We start from the raw sequence: 23853 nt of genomic DNA, 5'->3' as shown, positions 1-23853 counted from the left end.
TCTCCAGCCAATCCTTTTATTTGGAACAGCTAAGCCTTCATTTTCTACCTGGACTTCCTATACCCACAGAGTTCCTGGACCCTCCAGACAAAGCCTGGCTATCACCTGTCTATATGCACCCAGCACTTTGTGCTAGTAGGAATTTGGTGGCACGCCCGGCTCCCTCAGTTATTCTCAGTCACTGATAGAGCACTCAGCACATAGTAGGTGCTGTGATGACACTCGTCAATTATAAATGAACATTTCCAGCAAGCTGAACAACATAAGTGGGCAGCAGTGACTGGTAATTAATAGCAACTAATTACCTGTTTAGTGCCAGGAAAAGTGATGCTTCCTTTGAGGAACTGTAACTTGTCCTACTTCCAATAATGAGAACTATGCAAATTATTGTTTCCCTTTGTGCGTGGCTTGTAGGGAAACACAAAGATAAAACTGATGCTCAGTCGCAGCAGGTATACTTGCTTTCGGGGTGCACCTTTCCATGGCCTGATTTTCTGCTATTTTTATTAGCCTTACTGCATACAGGCTCCTTACCAAGGCCTTTTGGAAAACAGATGGGATACAGAAAACATGTAAGCCCAGGAAGACCCAGAAGGAAACAGCCCATTATAAGGTGTTGGGAAATAGAAAGTTCCTTTGAGAAGCAGTAAACCTTCTCGGTTTTATTTTCAATTTGAGTTAGAGAAACAATGATTGTGCAAGGTCGACACTTTTAGTTGAGCCAACACAATCCAATGCATATACTATATCATGGAAACACAATAGAACAAGCAAGTCAAAATGCCAGTTGTATAAATTATGTGCTATCAGTTACGAGAAGACAATAAGCACCATGAACCCATCTAATTTATCTCACTTTGGATTGTTAATCATGGGGGAACTTGAGGTCCAAAGCACCAGGCAAATGAGCCAAGGACCAGGCTGGGCCAAGGCCAAGGTCCTTCCCAGCTGAGATTATGTGAAACCTGAGATGTGGCACCCCAGGTAGTCGGCTGGGGAAAAAAACGCAACTCTATCATCAAGTGATTTGTGTTTGGCCTTCCCTTAAAGCTTGTCTTAACCCAGAACTTGGTTGACCCCCCAAACAAACAGACATAAGGGCTCATGAACGACATGAGTCGTCTTTCTAAAATGCAAATTTAACTGCATCACAGTCTTGCTTACATCCTTCCGTGGCTCCCTACTGCTCCTGACAGTGCCCCCAGCTGCTTCCTCTACATCATGAGCTTCCCCCTGTCCTGTTTCTGAGCTTTAGGCAGGTGAAGTTACCAACATACCAAATAGTAAAGTATTCCCACTTCCCCCAAACATGCCTGCGCTGCCTCCCTTGCAGCTTTCTGCACATGAACACCCTGACCTGCCGTTGAAGCAGAGGTGCCACCTCCTCCACAATAGCCTTGGGGAACTCATTCATCCCACTGAACTGAATCACATATTCACCTCCCTCCCTTCTTCTCCTAAAGCAGAAGGACCAGATCTTTTTTTCTCCAGCACCTGGCACACACAGTCTGTCTCCCAGTTGGAGCTTGGTAGAAGTCCTGCTATGAATGCATGAGCAGACGGGAGAAGTGTCCATCCAAGGAAAGAGGGAGCCTCTCTTCCCCATGAGAACACGTAAGCATGTGAGATGCAGAGCCTGTGAAGCCAGAGAAGGCCCAACACACAGAGACACAGGAAGATTGGGCTGAGGGACACAGAGACAAACCAGGGGCAGTCAGAGGACCAGAGCAAGGCCAAGACACCCTGACACCTACCAAGAGGGTTTGAGTGACAAAGAAGATGCAGAAATGAGCCATGAAGGGACATGCATTGCGACGGAGCAAAAGGAAAAATACCTAAAATGGATAAAACTGAGGCCAAACTGTTTTCTGTAATTGTAGCTTAAGAATCATTTTTATAACTGTGAAAAGATACCTGTAAAACAATCTGGGAAATTTAAATATGGACAAGGAATAAATGGTATTAAGGAATTATTGTTAATTTTGTTAACAAATGATGAGATGATTAGGAAAAAAGGAATCCTTATCAGTTAGCAATGCATGTGGAGGTATATAGTGAAAGACAGGGTATGGGCTTTTGCTACAAAATACTCAACCAGAAAAGAAAAAAAAAATAGTGGAAAGATAGATGCAACTAATTAGACAAATGTTGATAATTTTTGAAGATTGACAGTGGGCACATGAGGTTCCCTGTACTATGTTCTCTACCTTTATATATGTTTGAAATTTTCCAAAATACATTAAAAATGGAAATGGAATCTATTTTTAAAGTCATTAAAAGGCATCAATTGAATGGAATTAATGGACTCCTCAAATAAATGGCTGTTTATTATTGGATTTAGGAATGTCCCTGAAAAGTAATCTGTTCCAAAATTACCTTGTATTTATTTGTTAGCATCTGATAATTTACGGAGTGTACAATTTAAATATGAGTGATGATAATATAAAAGAAATTTGGTGAATCAGAAGCTAGGAAAATGTAACTGCCAACCTCACCCAATCTGTATAACTCGATCTGTCCCCTTTATGACCTTAAGCCAGGTATTAGAAAGTAAAACACCATATGAGCTCAAGCAGACAGCATTTCCCACGTGTTTCCTATCAGCCGCTGCCCTCCAGCCCCACAGGGAGAGCAGAGCTGCCAGCCCCAGGAAAGACTGGGCCAGTGTCGTCCTGCAGGAAGGGATCTGCTTGGCACCTCTACTCCATCTGTCCTTCTGCCCTCTCCACTCTCTAGGAGTCTTGAAATTGGAATCAATTCAATTCAATTCAAGCCCTGGGGCTTCCTCAATGTCAACTATTATTACTCCCTTTATGCCCCCAGAAAAGAGGACCTGGAACTGACAGAGGCCACAGAGGAGAGCCAAGCAAAGCCTCCAAGGTCTGTGTGTACAGCACTCTCTTGGGACAATGCAACCCTGCAGCCAAGGTTGTGGTCCCTGAGTGGAGTGGAGCGGACAGGAGGCAATGACTGAATTGATGAAGTACGCCACTAAACGTATTTGATGGCCCAGTTAGAAAATCGGTAAACTACAATGGCTGGAATTTCAAAACTGACCACACCAAGCAACTGGGGCCTTCATCCACTGCAGGCAGGTTGTAAAAACAGTACAACAGCTTTGGAAAATAGTCTGGCAGTTTCTTAAAAAATTAAACAGACATCTACTCTAAGACCCAGCCATTGCACTCCTAAGTATTAAACTCCACCCCACAAAAAGGGAATGTATGTTGTGATGGTTTGGAGATGTTAAGTACCCTAGAAAAGACCATGTTCTTTTAATCCATTCCTGTGGGTGCACACCTACTTATTTGATTAGGTTATTTAAATTGCAATGTGACCCACTTCATTCAAGGTGGGTCTTAATCCTCTTACTGGAGTCCTTTATGAGAGGATAAAACACATACTGAAGCTAAGAGATGAAACTGAGAGAAGCTCACAGAGTAAAGCCCTGGAGAAGCTAAGAAAGGATCCACAGAAAACAGAGAGCAAGCCACAGAAGCCAGAAGCTGAAAGCAAGGAAACCCAAGAGAGAAGGACCAGCAGACACCAGCCATGAGCCTTTCCATGTGACAGAAGTGTCCTGGATGCCAGCAGCCTGTCTTCAGAGCCCAGGTATCATCCTGTTAATGCCTTGAGTTGGGACATTTTCATGGCCTAAGAACTATAAATTGTCAGTTAATAAATCTCCACTGTAAAAGCCAGTCCATTTCTGGTATATTGTATTCTGGCAGCTTTAGCAAACCAAAACATATGTCCAGACAAAGACTTGTACGTGAATGTTCCTAGCAGCTTTATTTGTAATAGTCAAAACCTGGACAATAACCCCAGTGTCCATCTACAGGAGAATGGATAAGCATACTGGAAATTGATAAAATGGAACTCTACTCAACAATAAATATAACTGAACTATAGGAGCAGAACAATACGGATGAATATCAAGATCATTGAGATTTCATGCATTGCTATTTCACGCTGAGTGAAAGAAGTCAAACCAATGAAAGAGTGCTAAGGGTACAATTCCACTTAATGGAATTCTAGAAAATGCAAAGTAACCTATAGTGATAGAGAGCAAAACAAAGGTTGCCTGGGGTCAGGGAGGGACAGATCACAAAGGGACACAAGAAACACTTAAGGTGACAAAGTCTTGCGTCTTGATTACAGTGATGGTTTTGTGGGTGAAAACATACATTAAAATTTATCAAACAGTACCTCATTAAATATGTGCAGTTTATTGAGTGTAAATGCACCTCAATAAGGAAGTAAAAAATTCAGTGCATCTTCTCACTCACTAATCTTAAAAATAAGAAGAAGAATATGAGCAAGATAATTCATCACTAACAGTCAACAGAAACTCGGAAAAGGGCATCATTGGGTCATGTGCCCTGTTCTCAGTGTATAAAGCACAGTTCTTAAATCTGCAAATCTATACAGATTTACAGATCTACAAAATCTGTAGTTCCCAAATATGTAGTTCTTGGCTGATGGTAACCTAAACTTTTCATCAGTCAAGCACTACTTTAGTTCTAGCCTAGTCCAAGCAAATGCTTAATATTTTCCTATAAATGGACCTTACTGGCTTCTAACTAAACATGATATCCTTGGGGTCCAGGAATATATTCATATCTTGGTATCCTCCACAGATCTAGTATACATTATGCACTTAATAGATAGAGAATTAAAAGTTTTGCCTATATCCTTTACTCAATCCCAGTTATCAAAACTGTTTTTTTTTTTTTTTTTTTAAACTCTGCTCACTTAAATGCAACCAAGGAAATAATCCTGCAGGAGGCTGTATTTGCATACAACCAGTGGCAGAAACTGCACTGTTGGACTGTCACTGAAGGAGATCATCACTGCAAGGGTCAGGGCCCCCAGCAAAGCAAAGTAAAGTAAAGCAAAGCAAAGCAAAGCAAAGCCGAGGTCTGGGACCAGGAGGTGTTCCCCACATGCTCAGTACTCCTTGATGCTAACTGGGTGTGCCCCTGGCTTTCCACCTGTCCTTACAGAGGATGTGTCCAGGAACTGTCTTCTTAACCTTTCTGAAAAGTTTCGAATTCTGCCAGTCTCAGGGATCTCTGTACTTTTCCATGCCTTTTTACAGTGCTTTTTGATCATTTAAAAAAAAAAATTCCCCTGAAATAAAGCTCTAAGCATCTACTTAAAGAAGCTGATCTTAGCGCAATATTTACAGCTCCTTCTGTCTGGCTCCTGCTGTCTGGAAGGACTGTTATATTTAAGAACTGCTTCAGCAAAACCATTTTCTAAGAAGGCCTTTCGTAAAAATAAACCTGACTTATCTAAGCCCCACCCTACCAGGAGAAGTAATTGCTCTTTCTTTTCTGGGTGTTTGGGAAGCACTTTGTATCTATCCCTATTACAGCACTTATCATAAATATTTGCTTAGAGATCTTTGCTTTTATATTATGGGCTCTGTCAGGGCAGGGACAAATTATCCATATCCAAGACGCCTACACCTAGAAGAATTTGAATTAGTGCTCATAAAAAAAACTCAAAACTCATGTATCAATTAAATGAATAAACTTAAAAATGGGTCTACATTAGTCAAAATGGATCATTTCAACTTTTAAAATGCCCATAAGATATGGGGAGGCTGTGACAAAAATAACAGAGACTATCATACATTTATCATTTTAATTTAGTTTGTCCTAAGACATTTGATTAAATAATAAGGTTGCCCCTTCCTTCCTTCCTTTTTGGTTTTTATCAAAGCATTATTTTACAAATGTTACATATTCTATTTCTGTTTTAATTGACAACTTAGAATAATTTTTTTTCCAGACAATTCTGCAGGAGAACAATTAAATCCTCCAAAGGATTTTACTGAACTGCTTTTGTTCTATAGAGGATGCTTGCAAAGACTTCAGAACCATGTCAACGTTGCTGAGCACTCACAGTTAGGTACCAAGGATAAAACGTGTGCCTGTGTACCATCTGGGCTTGCTGCCTTTTTTCCAAAGCGACTTGGTTAAGCTACATGAAGGTACATTAAAAACGTACACAGAGAGACCTCTGAAAAGGGGATTTTTGCAACAGAGAACAATTGTGCTATTATACACTATTTTTAGGCTACACAGAACTCTTGCCAGACTGGCCTCTTTGAGAGCTGGAACAATCTCTTTTTAATACACATTTATGGAACCGATGAATTGACAAACGACTGAATGGATGAATGAGTGAAAAATCTTCAACCAGGGCTAAACATCTGAATCACCAGGGAGTTCTTTCAATTCCCCCTGCTTGAGTCCCAGCCCACAGTGGCTGAATCGGAATCTCCCAGGGAGGGACTTAGTTATGTCTTTATTCAAAATCTCTCCAGGTGATTCCGAGATACACTCCTCCTTAAGAACCACCAGGACATAATCAGTCCCTGAGATTTATTTAGATAGACTAAATAGCAAGGCTGAGTGAGCACATAACATCTATAGTCCAAACAGGGACAATCTGGTGAGCAAAATGTGCATTATTAGGAATTACCCCTGGAATACAGGTAACTGCGACTGTCCCAAACTGAGATATAAGGTCACCTTTAGTTACCTAAGGCCCCTTTTCTAAAAAAATGATGTGATAAGTTTTAATAGCTTTGAGAATCGTTACATAAACATCAACTCTTATCTGTAGAAAGAAAATTGCCACATGCATCCCTCAGTAAATGAAGACGGCAACTACCAGAAAGTCTTGTACCAGGGCCGCCGCCACTGGAAACTGGTTACAAACATATTCCCTCTTCGGAGACCCCTCCATGTATGATTTTTAATGCACCTTCACAAATGGTTTATCCAAGCGGCTTGCTCTTTAACCAAGCTGCTATGACCAAGCTCAGGGTGTCCTGTGGCTGTTTTAAAATATGTCCACCAAGTTTTTACACTATTCCCTGCAAATGGTGTACCTCCCTTTGAGTTTGGGCTGGACTTCGTGGCTTACCTCTAACAAAATTTGGTGTAAATGACGGTGCGTGACTTCTCACACTAAGGTCATAAAAGGCATTGAAACTTCCCCCTTGCACCCTCTTAGATCACCTGTTCTATGGGAAACCAGCATCCCTGGGGAGGACATGGAGTAACCTCCTGTCAAAAGCCACGTGTGTCATCCAGCCACAGTCACGCTTCACGTGATGCAGCCTCAACCAACATGGTGACTGCAGCCTCACGAAAGACCCTGAGCCAGAAGCATCTAGCAAAGTCCTTCCTTTTTACTCCCTCTCCCATGTCCTGGATTGGAGCTACTCTCTCCCTCCTGTGAACATCTCTGGCCTTGTGTGGCTATCACGCTCATCCCTGAGCTCTCCTCTACCAGATGGGAGCATCTGGAGGGCAGAATCTTGTTTGAATCATCTTTTGTCTTCTTCTCAACACCTATCGCAATGCCCTACACATAGTTAGCACTCAGTATTAATATTGAGCAAGTGAATAAGTGAATGAGTTGCCAAAGAAACACACTCCCATCTTCCCAGTTCTCTTTGTGTCCTCTCCATCCCAGCTCCTGCTTTTCTATTTCTGTTAGGGACCCCTATTTCTCCTCTTTATGCAAGTTTGAAGCCTCAGAGGCATAGTTCTTTCCTCCCTCACTCTGGAACCGCCCCACCACCCTGGCTCCTTGGCTCACCACATATTGCTTCACGATGTCTGTCACCCTGACCCCACCCTTCCATTCTCACTGCTGGTAGTGAGGTCAAGCCCTTGTCACCACTCAGGCTGGGCTACTCCTGGGTGTCCCAGCAGTTCCCACACTGGTTTCTTGTCCTCTGATTTCTCATCAATCTAATCTTCTGAGAACATGCTTTGCTCATCGAGGATAGCACTCTTCTGCTCAGAAGCCTTACATAGATCCTTTCTTTCTTCAAGATAAAATCCAAACTCCTCAGGCTGGCCTTTTTGAGATCACCAAAATGTCTTCCCAAGCTCCCTATACTCAGGCCTCGAAGTCCCCCCCTCCAGCAGACGTAAGGGCTGTCCATCCCACAATGCTGGGAGCAGCTCTTGCACTTTCCCCACTCCTCACGCTCTCAATTCATGGCAGTCCCCCCTGGAATGCTTCCTCTCTGCTCTCCACCTCACCACATTTTGTCCAATTTTCAATCCCCAGATCAAAACCTGACATGCTTTCCCTCATTTCCCAGCTTCAAAGAGGTGTCCCTCTTCCCTAGCCACAGCGGGAGGACTTTCTCTTGGCTGGTTTGGATCCGTGTTCAACGGGATGACTTCACCCCCAAGGGCAGGGATCCCAGGCAGCTCATCCCTGCATTCTCACCCCTGTGCTGGGTCGTGCTCACACACACACAAAATCATCGTGAATGGTCTGCCTGGCTAATAAGGTTCAAAATCTGGCCTCGCCCAAAGCATAATCAATTTGGAGAGGTCACATTAAAACAGCAGTGACGCCACAATTTCCCCACTTTTATGTTTGATAACAAATTCTAGTCCAACAAATTCTACAGCTGAAATAAATTAAAAAGATCATTCTTCCCCCACCCCACCCCACCACCACCCCAACCCCTGGAGTAGCAACTCTGGTAATAACTGTGCTTTTAGAATATAGGAACTTAATCTGTGTCCACCCTCACTCCTTGATAACGAACTACTACTATTTTAAAAGAAGACCTTATACAGGCACAAAACAAGGTTATCAGCGGGTGAGCACAGACGTCTCAGCCCTGCGCTCCCAGGCAGTCCAGGTGACTCATGCTCTGGCACGTGCTAAATCACTGGCTCCGCTCTCCCAATGTAATGCTGAACCTGCAACAACAATACACCACTCACAGCATTGCTTTCTCAGAAATACGCAATTACTTCCCTCACTGCAATAGAAACCCGTCCTTCAGAAATCACAGTGATTTAAAATACAATGATAAATTGGTGTTTTCCCAAGCCTGGTTACAAAGTTACTACAAGAGACCATAATTTCAGATCAATGATTTGACATTCACTTGCAGAGAACGGAGATATGTATAAATGTTTTATGCCCTTTTATAAAATCTGGAGACATAAAATATAATGAAAGGTGGAAAGGAAAGTCCATTGTCCCCAAACAGTAATTATGTCTTAGTACACGCCTGGTTTTTAATGTAGACAGTGAGATGGCATAGTTGGGGTGCTGGGTGTTGGGGTGGCACTCCCCACTCCTGCAGCTGAGGGAGTGGCAGGAGCGGAGGCTGGTTCAACCTCTTAATCAGGTCAGTTTCCCTTAGCAAAAGTGGATTCATTCAACGAGGACACTTATCAAAGCAACAAACATTCAATGAAGACCTACTTCTATCAAGTTAATGTGCTTGGGGTGGGGAATTTACTAAGCTCTTAGATGTTACGTGTGTCCCACATCGTCATATTAATCAAATTTTAGCTTGACTACGTGTCAGACCCCAAACAGACGAGATGGAAATGTCCCCTGATCTGTTCTGATTGGGTCTGCAACACTTTCCTTACACCTTTTCCAATGGATTTTTAGGCTTCTCAGGGTTTTATCCAACACCCAAACAGTACGTATGAAAGAAACCATACCATGTTATTATTTTTCCTGTGAGCACTCTGCAAAGCCGTTCAAAGAATATATGTGACAGATTGCAGACTACATTCAGGAAAACACCAAACTCAGAACCTGATTTTTATATTCTTTTTAATGGGGTAAGGATATTGGACATACCCTGGAGTCCGAGGGAAGGCCACAGACACTGTATCCTCGTCCCCAAACACTTCCGTGGTCCAAGTCAGGAGACCAGATCAATTCCAGGTTTTTACACACACCAATGTCACCTGGTAACAGTTTCTTGGTAAACTGAGGCAAGTGACACCTTTATTAAAGAGGAACCAAGATCTTGCTCTAAAAACATCGAAGAACTACTATGAGAATAAACTTTTAAGAACAACAACAGCAACAACTATAGAATAAAGGTGACCTTAATTTTAGAAGCAGGAAGACCAAGGTGACAGACTGACGGTCTGTGAGCTGATATGTCCTGCAGGTCCACATTGTGCTTCTGAGAAGGGATGAAAATTGCCCCGCTCTTCCCCATTTCATTCATTACTTCCTCTTTTCTGGGACCTACCCAGTCCAGCCGGAATTTGGGTTTACAGTATCTGCTTAAAAGTAATTTATGAGGATAAACTCTTAGCTTTATATTTATATTGCTATATTTCTGTTTTAAACAAAAAACACTTCTGATCACTATAATCGCTGTTAATGCATATCGAGTTAGCTGTCTTAGTTTGCTAGGGCTGCTGAAACACAGAGCAAAAATTGGTAGGCTTAAACAACAGGAATTTATTGGCTCACACTTTGGGAGGCCAGGAGTCCAAAATCAAGTGTCAGCAGGATCCCGCGTTCTCTGCAGTCTACAGCACCCTGGTGGTGGTTTGTTGGCAATTCTCTGTCACATGGCTGCACATCTCCCCTCTGCTCTTGTGGCTTCTATCACCCCTGTGCTCAATTTCCTCTGGTTGGAAAGACTCAGGCCATATTGGATTAAGGTCCACCCTGATTCAGTTTGGCCTCACCTTAATAAATAACATCTTCAAAGACCCTACTTAAAAACTGGTCCACACCCACAGGACTGGGGGTTAGGATGTGAACATGTCTTTGTCAGGACATGATTTAATTCTCCACAGCTTCTTCCGTTTCCTGGGCTGCTTAAGCAAATACCATGAAGTGGGTCAGGTTAAACAACGGGAATTTATTTGCTCACGGTTTTGAGGCTGGGAAAATGTTCACATTGAGGCATCATCAAAGCGATGCTGTGTTTCCAAAGACTGGCTGTCGGTGATCCTTGGCTCTTGTGCCATGTGGAAGGTGGCAAGGCACGTGGCAGCATCTTCCTTTTCTTCGGGTTCTGTTGCAGCTTCTTGCCTCCTATGGCTTTCTCTCCCTTTCCTCCCACCCCCTCTGGATTTCATTCCACTTACAAGGACTCCAGTAAGAGGATTAAGACCCATCCTGAATGAGGTGAGTCCCACCTTAACTGAAGTAGCCTCATTAAAAAGTCCTACTTACAGTGTGTTCATGCCCACAGAAATGGATTAGGTTTAAGAACATGTTTATCTACAGCTTCAAACCACCACAGTAGCACTGACTTCATTTCTACCATAAGAAAACATGTCAACAGAGCATATTTCCTATTGGAAATAGTGTAATTCTTTGCAAATCTAGCCATTGGGGTGGAGTTTCCTATCTATCATACATTCTTAGTCCAGCCTGATGGCTCATTGGTAGAAAAACAATAACAGTGACTATCAGGTGACAGGTATGCTGCTAGATCCTTTTACTCAGAGTACCTCTAATTATCTGTGACACTCACAAACCCCTACATCCCAGGCATCATCATCTCCATTATACTTGTGAGGGAACCGAGGAGCAAAGGGGTTAGACAATTTCCTCGGAACCACACAGCTTTAAGCGGCAGAGAATAGTTCAGAAACTTTTGTCTTTCCACCACCCCGTTCTTTGTATTGACACCCTCACTATGGGTGATGGTTGATTTCAAGTGTCCACTCGGCTAGCTTATGGTTTCCAGTTGTCGAGTGATCCAGCAGCTGCGAATCACTCGTGGTCCTCAGTGGAAAATTCCCCACCCTCCCAATCCCAGGACCTTCGTGCAGAATAAGGGATGGTACCTATGTCACTACAACAAAGGAAATGGGACACAAGGGAAACCTTGTGGAAAAAAAAAATTTTTATTATGTCCCTTTCCATTGTACAAAAAAAAAATGAAAACACATTTTGTTGCCAATAAAAAAGATTAATGTGGGACCCAAGGGGAGTAGATTGGGCTAAAATATCAAGTTCAATATTTAGCATTATGAAAACATTGGATTTATCTTAGTAAAAATGTCAACAAGTGAAGTGTGTAAACCCTTCTGAGGCACAAGAGTTTATTGTTAAAGCCTGCCCAGTTTAAAAACAAGCCATCCATTACTTTCCATTCACCTCTTCAGTTAAAGTCTAACCCCCAACATAAGAATGTTGTAAAATTTTAAACTCAGAACATGAGAAGTAAACATCAAGAAGACATTTTAAACATATAGTTTGCCTCTGGGGTTACCAGTCAGATTGCTGTCTAAAAAGCAATATTTTCCACAGACTTAACAGTTTAAAAGAATGAGACAAAAGGTATATTCTTCCAACTCTGCATATATCATTTTTGACAATCAGCTAACAGAGGGAGAGGATCCCACACAGGGAAGTAAAACATCACAAAGAGGGTTAAACTGTACAGACTTTCTGCTTGGGTTGATGGAAAAGTTTTGGTAACAGATGGTGATGATGGTAGCACAACATTGTGAACATAATTAATGGAACTGGATTATATGTTTGAATGTGGTTAAAAGGGAAAATTTTAGTTGTATATATATCACTAGAATAAAAATTTTTTAAAAACATAGGACTGCACAACACAAACAGTGTAATGTAAACAATGGACTCTAGTTAATAGCGCAATTATAAAACTGTTCTTTTATCAATCATAACAATTGCACCCCACCAATGTGAGGTGTTAATAACAGGGTGGTGTTCTGGCTTCCCAATGCTGCCATTATGGAAGATACCGGGAATGGATTGGCTTTTATAAAGGGGGTTTATTTGGTTACAAAGTTACAGTTCTGAGGCTATAAAAGTGTCCAAACTAAGGCATCAACATTAGGGTATCTTCACTGAAGAATAGCCAATGGTATCTGGAGCAATTCTGTTAGATGGGAAGGCACATGGATGGTGTCTGCTGGTCCCAGGTTGTGTTTCTTTCCTCCCAGCTTGTGCTTCAAAATGGCATTTTCCAAAATGTCTCTGGGCTTGTCTTTCTTAGGTTCTCCGGAGAAACTCTGGGCCAGCATCTCCAAACATCTCCAAGCATCTCCCAGTGTCAGCATCAGTGTCAGTTCTTAGCTTCTCTCCAAAATGTCCCTCTCAGCTTCTCTGAGCTCCTTCTGTTTGAGATCTCTTTTATAGGACTCCAGTGATTAAATCAAGACCTACCCTGAATGAATGAGGGTCCACATCTCTATGGAAATAACTTAATCAAAAGTTTTGCCCACAGTTGATTGAGTCACATCTCCATGGTAACACTCAATCAAAAGACTACAACCTAATCCACACTAATACATCTGCCCCCACAAGATTGCATTAAAGAATACGGCTTTTGGGGAGACATAATACATCCAAACTGGCACAGGTAGTATATGGGAATTCTGTATTTTATGCATGACTTATCTGTAAAGCTACAACTTCTCTAATTAAAAAACAAGGGTTACTTTCTTTATATGAGAGTGATTACAGGCACATTTCAAAAGAAAAGAAACGAGCTTGATGTTCTTCTTGCACAGGTCCCAGGTGAGATAAGAACACACAGTCTGATATCAGGACTTCCGTGACACTACAAAGCCCTACACTAGATGCCAGGGGGGCATTTGGTCATGAAGATGGCATCATTTCTGGTCTGCAACTTCTACTCTAAGCTGTGATACAGACGAATGAGGCCAAATTAGCACAAGCTATACAAAGCACCATAAGCTACAAATGGGCTCTGCAGTGCAATATGCAGGAGCCTCTATTCTTACTGAGCTTAACTCAGGACTGCAAAGTTAGACCTGGAGGACATCAACCTTCAGAAGCCCTGTGGGTATCAGGCAGGCACCTGGCAGGGGAGCCCCTCACCGGCACGGCTGAGGCAGTTAAAGGGTCACTGGCTCCCTATGAGGCTGTCACACCCCCAAAAGCTTGGAGCAGGGAGCCCTGGCTAAAGTTACCAACAAGAAAACACCATTAGCAAATTTGTGAGTTTGGGTTCTGCTTACGCTTCTACTTTGAAGGAAGATCATTTACTGGGCAAAGCAGAGCCCTGTGCTTTTATTAAATGTATCAGCACAAGACACCGTGAGCTGAGTCAACATCCTGCATAAAAGAAGACGCTTTTCACTGTTTATTAATTCATAAGCCAGGACCAAGGCAGAGCATCTTGCTGGGGAGGAGAAAAAAATCTGGGTTTGACTCATTATATTAATTCATAAATGTATTAACTGGTCTCAACGACAGCTGAGTTTGGCCCCCACATATTAAACACCGACTATCTCTTTCAAAAATGAAATCCTACCTCCGAGCCTCTGAAGTCACGCCTCTAGAAACCCCTTAATACTGTCACTGTCCCAATCAAACAGGTAACGTGATTATTCTCCTAAGAAAGAAGTCATACTGGTGCACGCAAAGGGCTGATTATTTAGAAAAATGCTCTCAAGAAACCCAAGTGGTTCAGAAATACAGTTACTGAGACCAAATGTTGCCCTAGAGGAAACCAAAACAGTAGCTTTAGCAAAGGGGAATTCTGGACAAGCATCTGTGCTTCCGCTTGGTGTGCTGGGATGACCACAGAGCGAGGAGTTGAAACACGGGATGCAAGACTTGAGAGCAATGTGACAATATCACCTATAAAACGGAGAGGTTAATTATTGCCCAGGCCAAATCCAAGAGGCTCACCTGAGGGTCAAGTCTCAAGATGCATGAGTACAAAGCTGCTGGTAACACCAAGCCCCATCAGCCTGAAAATATCACAAATAACAAAAAGTCTGAACGAAGGGAAGTCCTGGGAACAAAATGTTTGCCTCCTCCTTTTAACAAAAGGTATAACATAAATTGTTACAGAAGCATAACACATAATGCTCAGTAAAAAAAAGAAAAAGATGAATAATCAGGAAAGAGTCCAAATTGAAAGTTTTTCATTTAAATGACTTTCATTTCCATTTTCTTAATGTTGTTAAATTCACATAATAGTCCCTGACTATTGATTACACCATTAAAGCCAATTAAATATATGTGAGAGGTGGTGCAGGGCAGTGATTTAAGGACTGTTAAGGCAAGAGAAACATTCAGAATTAATTAACCCAATTAACACTTTGTAAATCAAATTGGGTGATGTGGCTCTGCTAAGGGGTTCTACAAATTATTCTCCATGTGTGTCATGTTGTCAGAACACCTTAATTCTGATGATGTAATAAGTGGTTTAGACACAGTGTGGGAGGGAGAGCATTTTCAGCTCCACAGAAAACCAATTCTACAAGATAATTATAGACTGCAAGATAAATGGGCGGGCAGATGGATGCAGACTCCTGGCAAGGAGCTCTGATGAGCGGCAAATGTCTCGGTTCTGGCTACAGTGAATCCCTTTCCAAACTAATGGTTTGTTTATTGATGTATAAAAGCAACTAATGGATGTTAGCTTTTAATTAATAGGGTTCCATCCAACAAAGCACTGTATTTAGAGACCCAAAAATTAGCCAAGTGAATAAAAGTATATATTTTTGATGTACTATCACTTCCCACCCAATACTATTTTTAAATCCAACCCCCAAACCATTAGGTTTGAAAAAACTGCCAGTCTGATTTGGGAATCTGCTGCTTTGCCAAGTGTTGGAAGTTGGCTTTAACTTCCCTCTCTCTTTCTCTCTCAGAGAACTTTCCCATCAAGTTCCTTAACCTCAGTTCGCTACTGAATTATTTAATGGCTCAACTCATTTCCAGATAACCTTAGTCAATATACTTGGTACTTCTCTTCTGTTCTCTGACTCACAGACCACACAGAGAGTACATGCAGGGAGAGATGCTTTACGGGTCCTTCTCATCGTTTCTAAGCAAGCTGTCTCTTCCAAACCAGCAGTAAGGCAGGAAGCTCTGATTGTCATAGCCTACACTCCCAGCAGGACTGGGCTAGAGTCTGCAATCCTGTTCACCACTTTCCCAGACTGGCACCTCTTTTGAGCAAGTGGAAGCAGACAGAGAACAGAGACATCACAGAAGAATAGAATGTTAGCACCCTGGTTCTGGTACAGACAAAAACTCTGTTATCACCAGCCTCTGGGTTTACCATCTAAATGCAGCTTCCCCTGAGATTTACAGAGACCGTGGCCCTGTTACATCCAAGTTCTCCTGGATCGGGGGAGTTACCGAAGCGTCTTTACCTTTTCTGTGCTTGTGACTCCAAAAATTCGAGCTGCCAAACAGGCCCTGCATCAAGTCCACCTCCGCCCAAACTATAGAGCTCTGCCCCATTTTCCATGATTTAGGCTCAGAGCAAAGCTAGAGAGCTTTTTTCCAGCAGCATCCAAGGAATGTTTGTTTCCCAAGAACCCTGGGGATCTTCTGATGCTGGTGGAAGGAGCCAAGGCAAACCCTTTTCCCAAACCTTTCTTTTCATTACCACGTGGTGATTAAAATTGTGGTCAACTGGATGTGACCAAAGTAAAAGTATGACTTCTGGACTGGACCTTAAAAGTAAAGGGCATGGCCTCTCCTTATGCTGACCCACCAGCAGTGATGGAAGCGAGAGGAGATGGAAGCTGCCCACTGGCCAGGGCAGAGCAATAAGATGGAAAGAAGTGGGTCCCTGGTGATTGCTGCACCCCAATACCAGCCCTGGACTGCCAACATGGGCTTTCGCATAAGGGAGAGAGGATGGGTAAATCCTCTTTAAGCCACTGCTGCATTGGATTCTCTAACTAATACAGTTCCTAAATGTTCCTCAAAATAAGACATCTAAAGCCTCAAATATCCCCAAAGAACTAGGCTGCATACCTTGCAAGTCAAGTCAAAGCACATTAGTTGGAAATATTTTAATGTCAACTAACGGGTCTATTCTGATGAAGTCTGGCAGAAACAAGATTAGGCATCAATTTAAGAAGCAGACTTTTCAAAAAGAGGGACTGAGAATATTCTGGGAATGCTTTGAATCATAGTATTTTAGAGTTCGTATGTGCCTTGAGATTGTCTTATCTAATTCTCTACACTGACAAATAGTAAACTAGAGCTAATGTATTGAATTCTGTGTTACAAATTTAGGAAACAAAGATGCATATAGCAATATCCCTGCCTCTGAGAAGCTCAGAATTCATTTGGTCCGAGAGACATGTAACTGAACACCCTAATCCCAAATGAGGGTTTCTGACAGGGGATGCAGCAGCCCCACAAGAGACAAAAGTCAGAGAGCGCATCTCTCCGAGAGGGCAGGGGCTTATTAGAAGGCTGGGAAGCCCCCAGCCAAAGCAGGAAGAATAAGTAGGCAGCCCTCCAGGCAGAGCTGTAAAAGTATGAGACAGCAGGTGTCTTCCAGACCCCATAAACTGCTGGGAGTGGCTGGTTCAAGGCCAGTGGAGAGGGACAGATATCTGAGGCTGGAATCGTGCAGTCCCATACATGACTACTGGTCCCACGTGGCTACTACAATTCAAATGAATCAAAATGAAGTAAAATTTAAAATACACTTCTTCGGTCGCGCTAGCCTATTTCAAGGGCTCCCACGTTGGACAGCACAGATCAAGAACATTTCTGTCACCGCAGAACATTTAGGCAACACTGGGCTGGGACGGAGAAACAAGCAGCAGGAGCCATATCACAAAGGGCCCACCAGCTGGTTAAGAAGGTTAAATTTAATCTTGCACAACTGACTCAAATGTTCTTATTGCTGAGCCAATGTGCTTGCCACTAACCCACCCTGAAAGGACACCCGGGAACTCTCAAGAGGAGGGCAGTGTGCCCCCCCTCCCAGTGGAGGGGCTTGGGGGGCACCCCTAAGGCAGTGGTCTAGATGGGTTCCTGGGCAGTGGAGAAGGAGGGGTAATGGGGTGAGAAGGAAGGGGTGAGGTCATTGGACCAGAAGTCCCGAGTTAGCTGTCTTGTCTTTGGGGATCCATGTCGGATTTTCTTTGAAAAGGGATAACGACTTCAAGGATTTACCTAAATCAATCAGTGGCTTTTAAGAAGCCATCACCTGGGTTTGGTGGAGGTGGGGACTGATGTAAAAAAGCATTTGTGCAAAAAGGCGTTTGTGGCTTGGAAATCTGTTGAACCAAATGTACCTAAATTAAATACATTTTGACAGGTGCTTGAAACTTTTTTCTTCCTCTCTCTCCTTTTTTCAAATAAAAAAAATGTTCTTGAATTGATTGTGGTGATGACTGCACAACTAAGTGATAATACTGTGAGCCAATGATTGTATACTTTGGATGGATTATAAGTTGTGTGAATACATATCAATAAAATTTGCATTAAAATCATAAAAACTAATATTCTGAAGTAACTTCCTTGCTTCCAAAATGCTCCCACCATACCACAAGAAAATTAATGAACCACAGTCATTCCTGAGCATTCCCGTATCATTAAGATTATTTCAGGATATTTGTTTTTCCTATTCCTTTGCTTTGTTTGGAATTTTTTAAAATTTTTTGATAAAGTTAATAAAAAAGAAAAAAATCATAAACACACACACACACAAACATGTCATACAAGAAAAAAGCTCTTGGCTAGAGTTCATTCTAGCTGGACTTGACCTGTAGAAGACCTGGCCCTGGCAAGGAACAGCTCATCACCTAACGAGGGAAGTCAGATGGAAGCACATGAAAAACCTCTAGTCTACAAAGTGTCTCCCAGGAGGGGGAAAGTGATTTTTCTCTAGCGGGACCTGGCAGCTCCCCAGGTGCAAAGGAACAAAGTGGGGGACCAAATAGGTGGGGCCATCCAAGGAGAGATCAGAAGAATGGGGACCGTCCCTGAGACTGACAGTAGAACCCCCAAAAAATATATTTTTGGAAACCCAATTGTTATTTGTCACATTAGGGTAAATAACTAAAACCAGCCTGGAGTTAATATCATTAGGTCATTAAAACAATTACCATCATCAGTTCTGCAAAAAGCAAAAGAAACCACATAAAGTATACATGAGAAAAAAGTTTAATACCAACTATAGGAAGAGAGGAGAAAAACAAAGAATTATGGAAACATGAAGACAAATGATATAAGAACTACCCATCAAATCAGGCACCAAGAATCAGCAAATAGGACCTTAATAATAAAGAAACCCTCAGAGTATCAAAGTGAAAGTAGAGAAAGCAAAGGTGTATTATTGGGGGTAGGGTGTTAAAGTTTAAAACTGATTTAAACAAATGGAAATCATAAAAGTAGAAAAAATTATCAATAATATAATTCAAAATTAAATCCTTAAGGACAAACAATAAGGTAAATAATGTTTTTAGTGGGCCACAAAATATCAAATTTCTGTTCTGTTTAATATAAGCTAACTGAAAAAATGCATAACTAAAGTTAACCCACACATAAAATCCACAGACCCATAATTAAACGTGGATGGGGAGAGAAATAAACAGTCTTACTAAGCCTAAATCAGGATGAAGCGTCCCTATATTTTAAGTTTGCAAAGCCCCGATCTAAATGCTCGTTTGGTATCAAATACTTCTGATTATTCAACTTTTGACCAATTGCAAAAAAGTGATTAATAATAAATTTAATAATAAAGCCCACAAGGCTTAGAAACCTAAGCCACTCGCTATAGTGTATAGATATATTCCATAACCTTTTTTTCTTAATAATTATGAAAGCACTCTTGAGTACACGTAAATTGTGACTTCATATCCAAGTTCCCAAATTAACAAAGCCACAAAACCCAGACCTGCCAGCATATGGGCGTTGCTACGGTACCTGGGTCTGCAGTGAAACCCAAAAATTTTCTGCCCCCCATGTGCACCAGTGAAGGTCATGGGAAAAAAAGAAGAATACACAAGAGGCTGCAGGCTGGCACTACTAGAGGCAAGAAAGATTCAATATCTTTACAAATATCTTTATACAAAAGTTTAATCATACTTTAGTTTCTCTGTCCTCACACAACCAACAAGAAATATTACAATTGCTCTAGAATTATTTAATATTCTAAGAGGAAAATTCCTAACCCCCCTGATGTATTAATAAAAATTATAATTACAAAAAAATATAATTCCTAGGTCAACTTTTCATGTTATGTCGAACCATACTTAAATATTTCATTCTTAAAAGAAAGGGCTATATTAAGACTCATTCAGAAATAACAATAATAATAACTAACAAGTATTAAAAAATGTAGCTTAAGTTACCTGGGAAAAAAATAATGTAACAAGTAATTATTTATGCTATCATTTTAAAGGATGTAAACATGTTCTCTAACGTGTTAATCAAAGCAAAAATGGCCTAGAAACCTCAATTCTTGTTATGGTGTGCATTATTAATATTTCATTAATATCGGCATGTGTATGAGGGTTTAAATCGAAAATATCACTGTGGCCAGCCCATTTTTACTAATCAAGAAGAGCACGCTTTCCGTACCTAATATTATGTTGGGTGTTGACAGCTCAAGTTACCCACTACTGCTAATTTTGTTTGAAAATTATTTATTTAACCCAGTTATCAGAATAAGGAAGAAATACAAGTTTATGCAGAGAAACGAATAACAGCTACGTCAATGCAAAACTCACTTTTTGATGAAATCAATTAGCAAAGCCCGACTAAGTTTTGCATAAGGGAACTACTTGTATACAGTCGTTGACAAATTGAGCAGCTGTTTTGACATTTAATGCCATCGAAGACTATTCTGTTCTACAGAAGTATGTTTCCTCCATAGGAAAAAATAAATCACCAACTGGCCTAACCCCAAACATTCTGCCCCACATTCCTGTTAAGTTTCAGAGGGAAATGTAGTGACTGGGCCTGATCCCACAAACATTCAAACAGATAAACTAAAACTGAGTAGATGAACCTAAAGAATGGACTGAATTCTGTTTTAAAACCTCATCAAAAGACAATGTGCCCTAATTTGCATTCTGGAATATTTCTGCCAAATTATTGTACGTCAACTGAACTCTAAAATCCCTTATAAGTCACATCAACCCTGAATTGTTGGTTTTGTTAAGTGTTTGCCTTCCTAAAAGTACACTTTTCTTAGTGAAGTTAGTCATAAGCCATTGTTTTAATATTACTAATAAGACCACGTAAATTCAATCCAACTGAAAATTTAACTTGTGTTTAACAGAGAGCTAATAATTATCTATTAATAACTTAGATATACAATCAGTGAATTTGCATTCACTAACTTATCTGTCCCTTCAATTATCCTCAAGAAAGGCTTTTGTAGACATTCCTTTACAATGTGTTTAATTCATCTTTCCAATCCAGCCAGTTTCTACACAATGTAAGAAATGAATGGAAGTTTCAGTCAACAGCAACAAAAAGTCATCAGTGATTTGCTATTGTGGGAAAATGATAGCTTACTACAAGTTTGATCTTATAACCAACTGTTGCAGCATCAGATTGAAGACAAATTTCCCTCCAGCACATAGTAAATTATCTTATCCTCAAGCCACAGAGGAGCAGGTGCAGAAAAGAAGAAACAGTAACTTCAGTGAACAACCAATAGAATCTGAGTACCCACAATAACATACAAAAGCCAGAAATTTCACACCCATATTTATTCTTTTATGATAGGAAATATACCTAAAAAAATACTCCAAAATCCAAAGAACATTTCCTTCCTCAGATTTTAAAACATAATGTATTAAATATGCAATTCTTGTCTCAAAATATATTATTTTCCTGATGCCTCTTCACTGAAGTAATTACAATAAATGGCAAATGACAGAAAAGAATTGGGAGTAACAGAAGTTAAAAATAATGTGTCCACATTTCTCGGACAAAGACATTCAAACAAGCAGTTAAGACACTGGGAGCATGAGTGTGGGTATAACCAAATGCATCAGTAATAACAATTTCATGTTATATCCAAGTAAAAATCCTTCTAGTTCTCCTTTGGGGGCTCAGATAGGAAGGCCAATCAGAGTTCTGCAAAGCACTGTGAAGAAAGTAGCACTGGTGTTACTTCTCAGTTACCTAGTACCAGGCTGGAAAAAGTGCCCCAGGCCTAAAATACACGTGTTCACTTCTGTAGTCAGACTCCTTTAAAGCACTTTACATATACCATTTGGATACAATTTTTCTGGCCTCTAAAATGTTTTCACCACCTTATTTATTTGTAAGGTAATCGTGGCATAAATCATTCTTCCAGCTGTACAGTCCCATTAAATAGTCCCATTAAATAGGCTATGAAAGCTTTCAATTTACAGGTAATTCCGTTACACACTTCCCTACATCATTTTGCCATGGCCATCAGCGTGAAAAAGGATTTCGCACAATGATTTTCGTTTGGGGGGATTTGTTTGTTCACAGCAAATTACATAACTACCACTGAGCCCTCTGCAAAAAAAAAACAAAGTTCTTTTTTTTTCTTTTTTAACATTCCTCAGCTTCAGGATTATTTGGTTTGTTAATCTGGTTCACTTTTTCTGGCATTAAAAGGAGAGTTAAAAAGAAAAGTCCAGTTCGATCACCTTTTACAGAATCGGGCAGTACATGGCACACGGGCACGGGGCAGGGCAGGGTGAGTCAGTGGGGCACAACTGCAGAAGAAAAGAAGTTTGTTGTCCCCAAAGCTGCCTCGTTCTAATACAGTTGCTAAGGCCGAAAGTGGGCCCATTCGGTAAGCAGGTGCAAGGCTCACCCTAACGCCTCATTCCATTTGCGAGACTCATTACACATTTGCTCAAGGCAAGTCCCAGAGTTCAGAAGGTCCGGAGGGCACCGCGCTGGAGGAGACAATCGCCGCAAAGACATGGCCCCAGCAGCGCGATCCAAACGACAATGCGCGCTGGGGTCACGATGCACAGGTTTAAACATCAGCTCCATCTCCGGGTTAAAGGATGGGGTCGTTTGAAGTGAGTTAGGGACACTGCTCACACTGCGAGTAAAATTCGGAATGTGACGCAGGTGTGAGGATGGGAAACAGAAAAATGGAATGGAATCACCAAGAGGGGATCCATGCCCTGCGCTTGTAAATCCAATGCTAGGGTCCCTAACCCAGGCACGCGTCCCCGTCAAAAGAAAATCCCAGGAAAGAAAGCCAGAGGAAGGGGGAGCGGTTGTCATGAAAACCTCCTGGGCCAGTGCCCTGTACACAAACCTACCGAGAACGCCGGGCCCAGAGGCCTGAGAAGCACAGAACCCCCCTTTATTTTGCGCGACGAAACGGGGACAGTGGGGTGGGGTACTGTGGCCAGGCGACGGCTGACCTGACTGGAACAAAGGTCATAGGGCAAGTGAGAGCAGGGCTGGAGTCGAAGAAACCGGGTCTCCCACCAGCTCCCCCGCCCCAGGGCAAACACTCAGAGGTGGCCGAGGAAGGCCCCAAGTTAGGTGCGGGCTCTGCCTCCCAGGACCCCAAAAAAGAGCGCGCGCCCCCTAACTCACGCCGCGCGAAAACTGCGCTCCGGCCGCGGGCCGGACACGGTTAACCGGGTGACAACCCGGGCGCACAGAGTACACCACCCCTAAGCAGGACAGGCGGGCAGCCGGACTCCGGGGCGCACGCTCCCTGTCCCCCGGACCGCGTCCCGGGTCGAAGGGATCCGAGAAGGGGCGCCGCTCCCCGTGCGCGCGGGCCCCAGCCCCGGCCTTCGCGCCTCTCAAAGCCCCCGGCTCGAGGCTCGCCCGCCCGCCCGCCCGCGCGCCAGCCCGCTTACCCGGTGGGGGGCTTGGCTGCCAAGGTAGGCGGCGTGTCCATGGCGCCCGAGGCGGGCGGGGAGCGCGGGGCTCGCGGCCCGGCAGTCAGGCGCGTCTCAGCGCCGCCGCCGCCGCGCTCATTCACTTTTTCCGCGCTGACCCATCGTCCTCCCCCGCGGGGCCCGCGAGGGCAGTGGCGGAGCCGAGAGGGCGGCGGGGGCCGGAACCGCCCTGGAAAGGGGGGAGGGAGGGGCTCGCGGCCGGGGGCGGGGGCGTGGGGAGCAAGGTACGCCGCGCCCCAGCCTCGCTGGCTTCCCCGTGCCCGCCCCGGCCCCGCCTCCGCCCGCCCTAGCTGCTTCCCGGGAGCGCGTCCGGAAAGGGTCTCGAGGGCACCCGGGCGCCCCTAGCTGCTCTGTCGGTGGGCATCCCGCGCTTGTCTCATCGCCCCTCCGCTGGCATTTTCTCGGGCTTCCCCTCCCCAGGGAGGGCGTGCGCCCCTCT

At 42.8% G+C, this 23853-nt stretch overlaps 1 protein-coding gene across 5 annotated transcripts in view; it reads right to left on the bottom strand.

The window, feature by feature from the left end:
• Window positions 1-23588, bottom strand: part of COBL (cordon-bleu WH2 repeat protein) — a 289300-nt gene extending 265712 nt beyond the window's left edge. For 2 of the 5 annotated variants that reach the window (XM_037837168.1, XM_037837170.1), the window contains exon 1: window positions 23373-23588. In XM_037837168.1, the coding sequence (XP_037693096.1) occupies window positions 23373-23413 (41 nt within the window). In that variant the 5' untranslated portion in view covers window positions 23414-23588. The remainder of the gene's footprint in view (window positions 1-23372) is intronic. The other 3 variants (XM_037837166.1, XM_037837169.1, XM_037837171.1) reach the window with 2 other exon arrangements.
• Window positions 23589-23853: the final 265 nt, after the last annotated feature.

This window comes from Choloepus didactylus, chromosome 5, assembly GCF_015220235.1.
Source record: "Choloepus didactylus isolate mChoDid1 chromosome 5, mChoDid1.pri, whole genome shotgun sequence".
Lineage (NCBI taxonomy): Eukaryota > Metazoa > Chordata > Mammalia > Pilosa > Megalonychidae > Choloepus > Choloepus didactylus.
The sequence above is the reverse complement of the archived record's forward strand: the minus strand, read 5'-3'. Positions and strand labels throughout refer to the sequence as shown.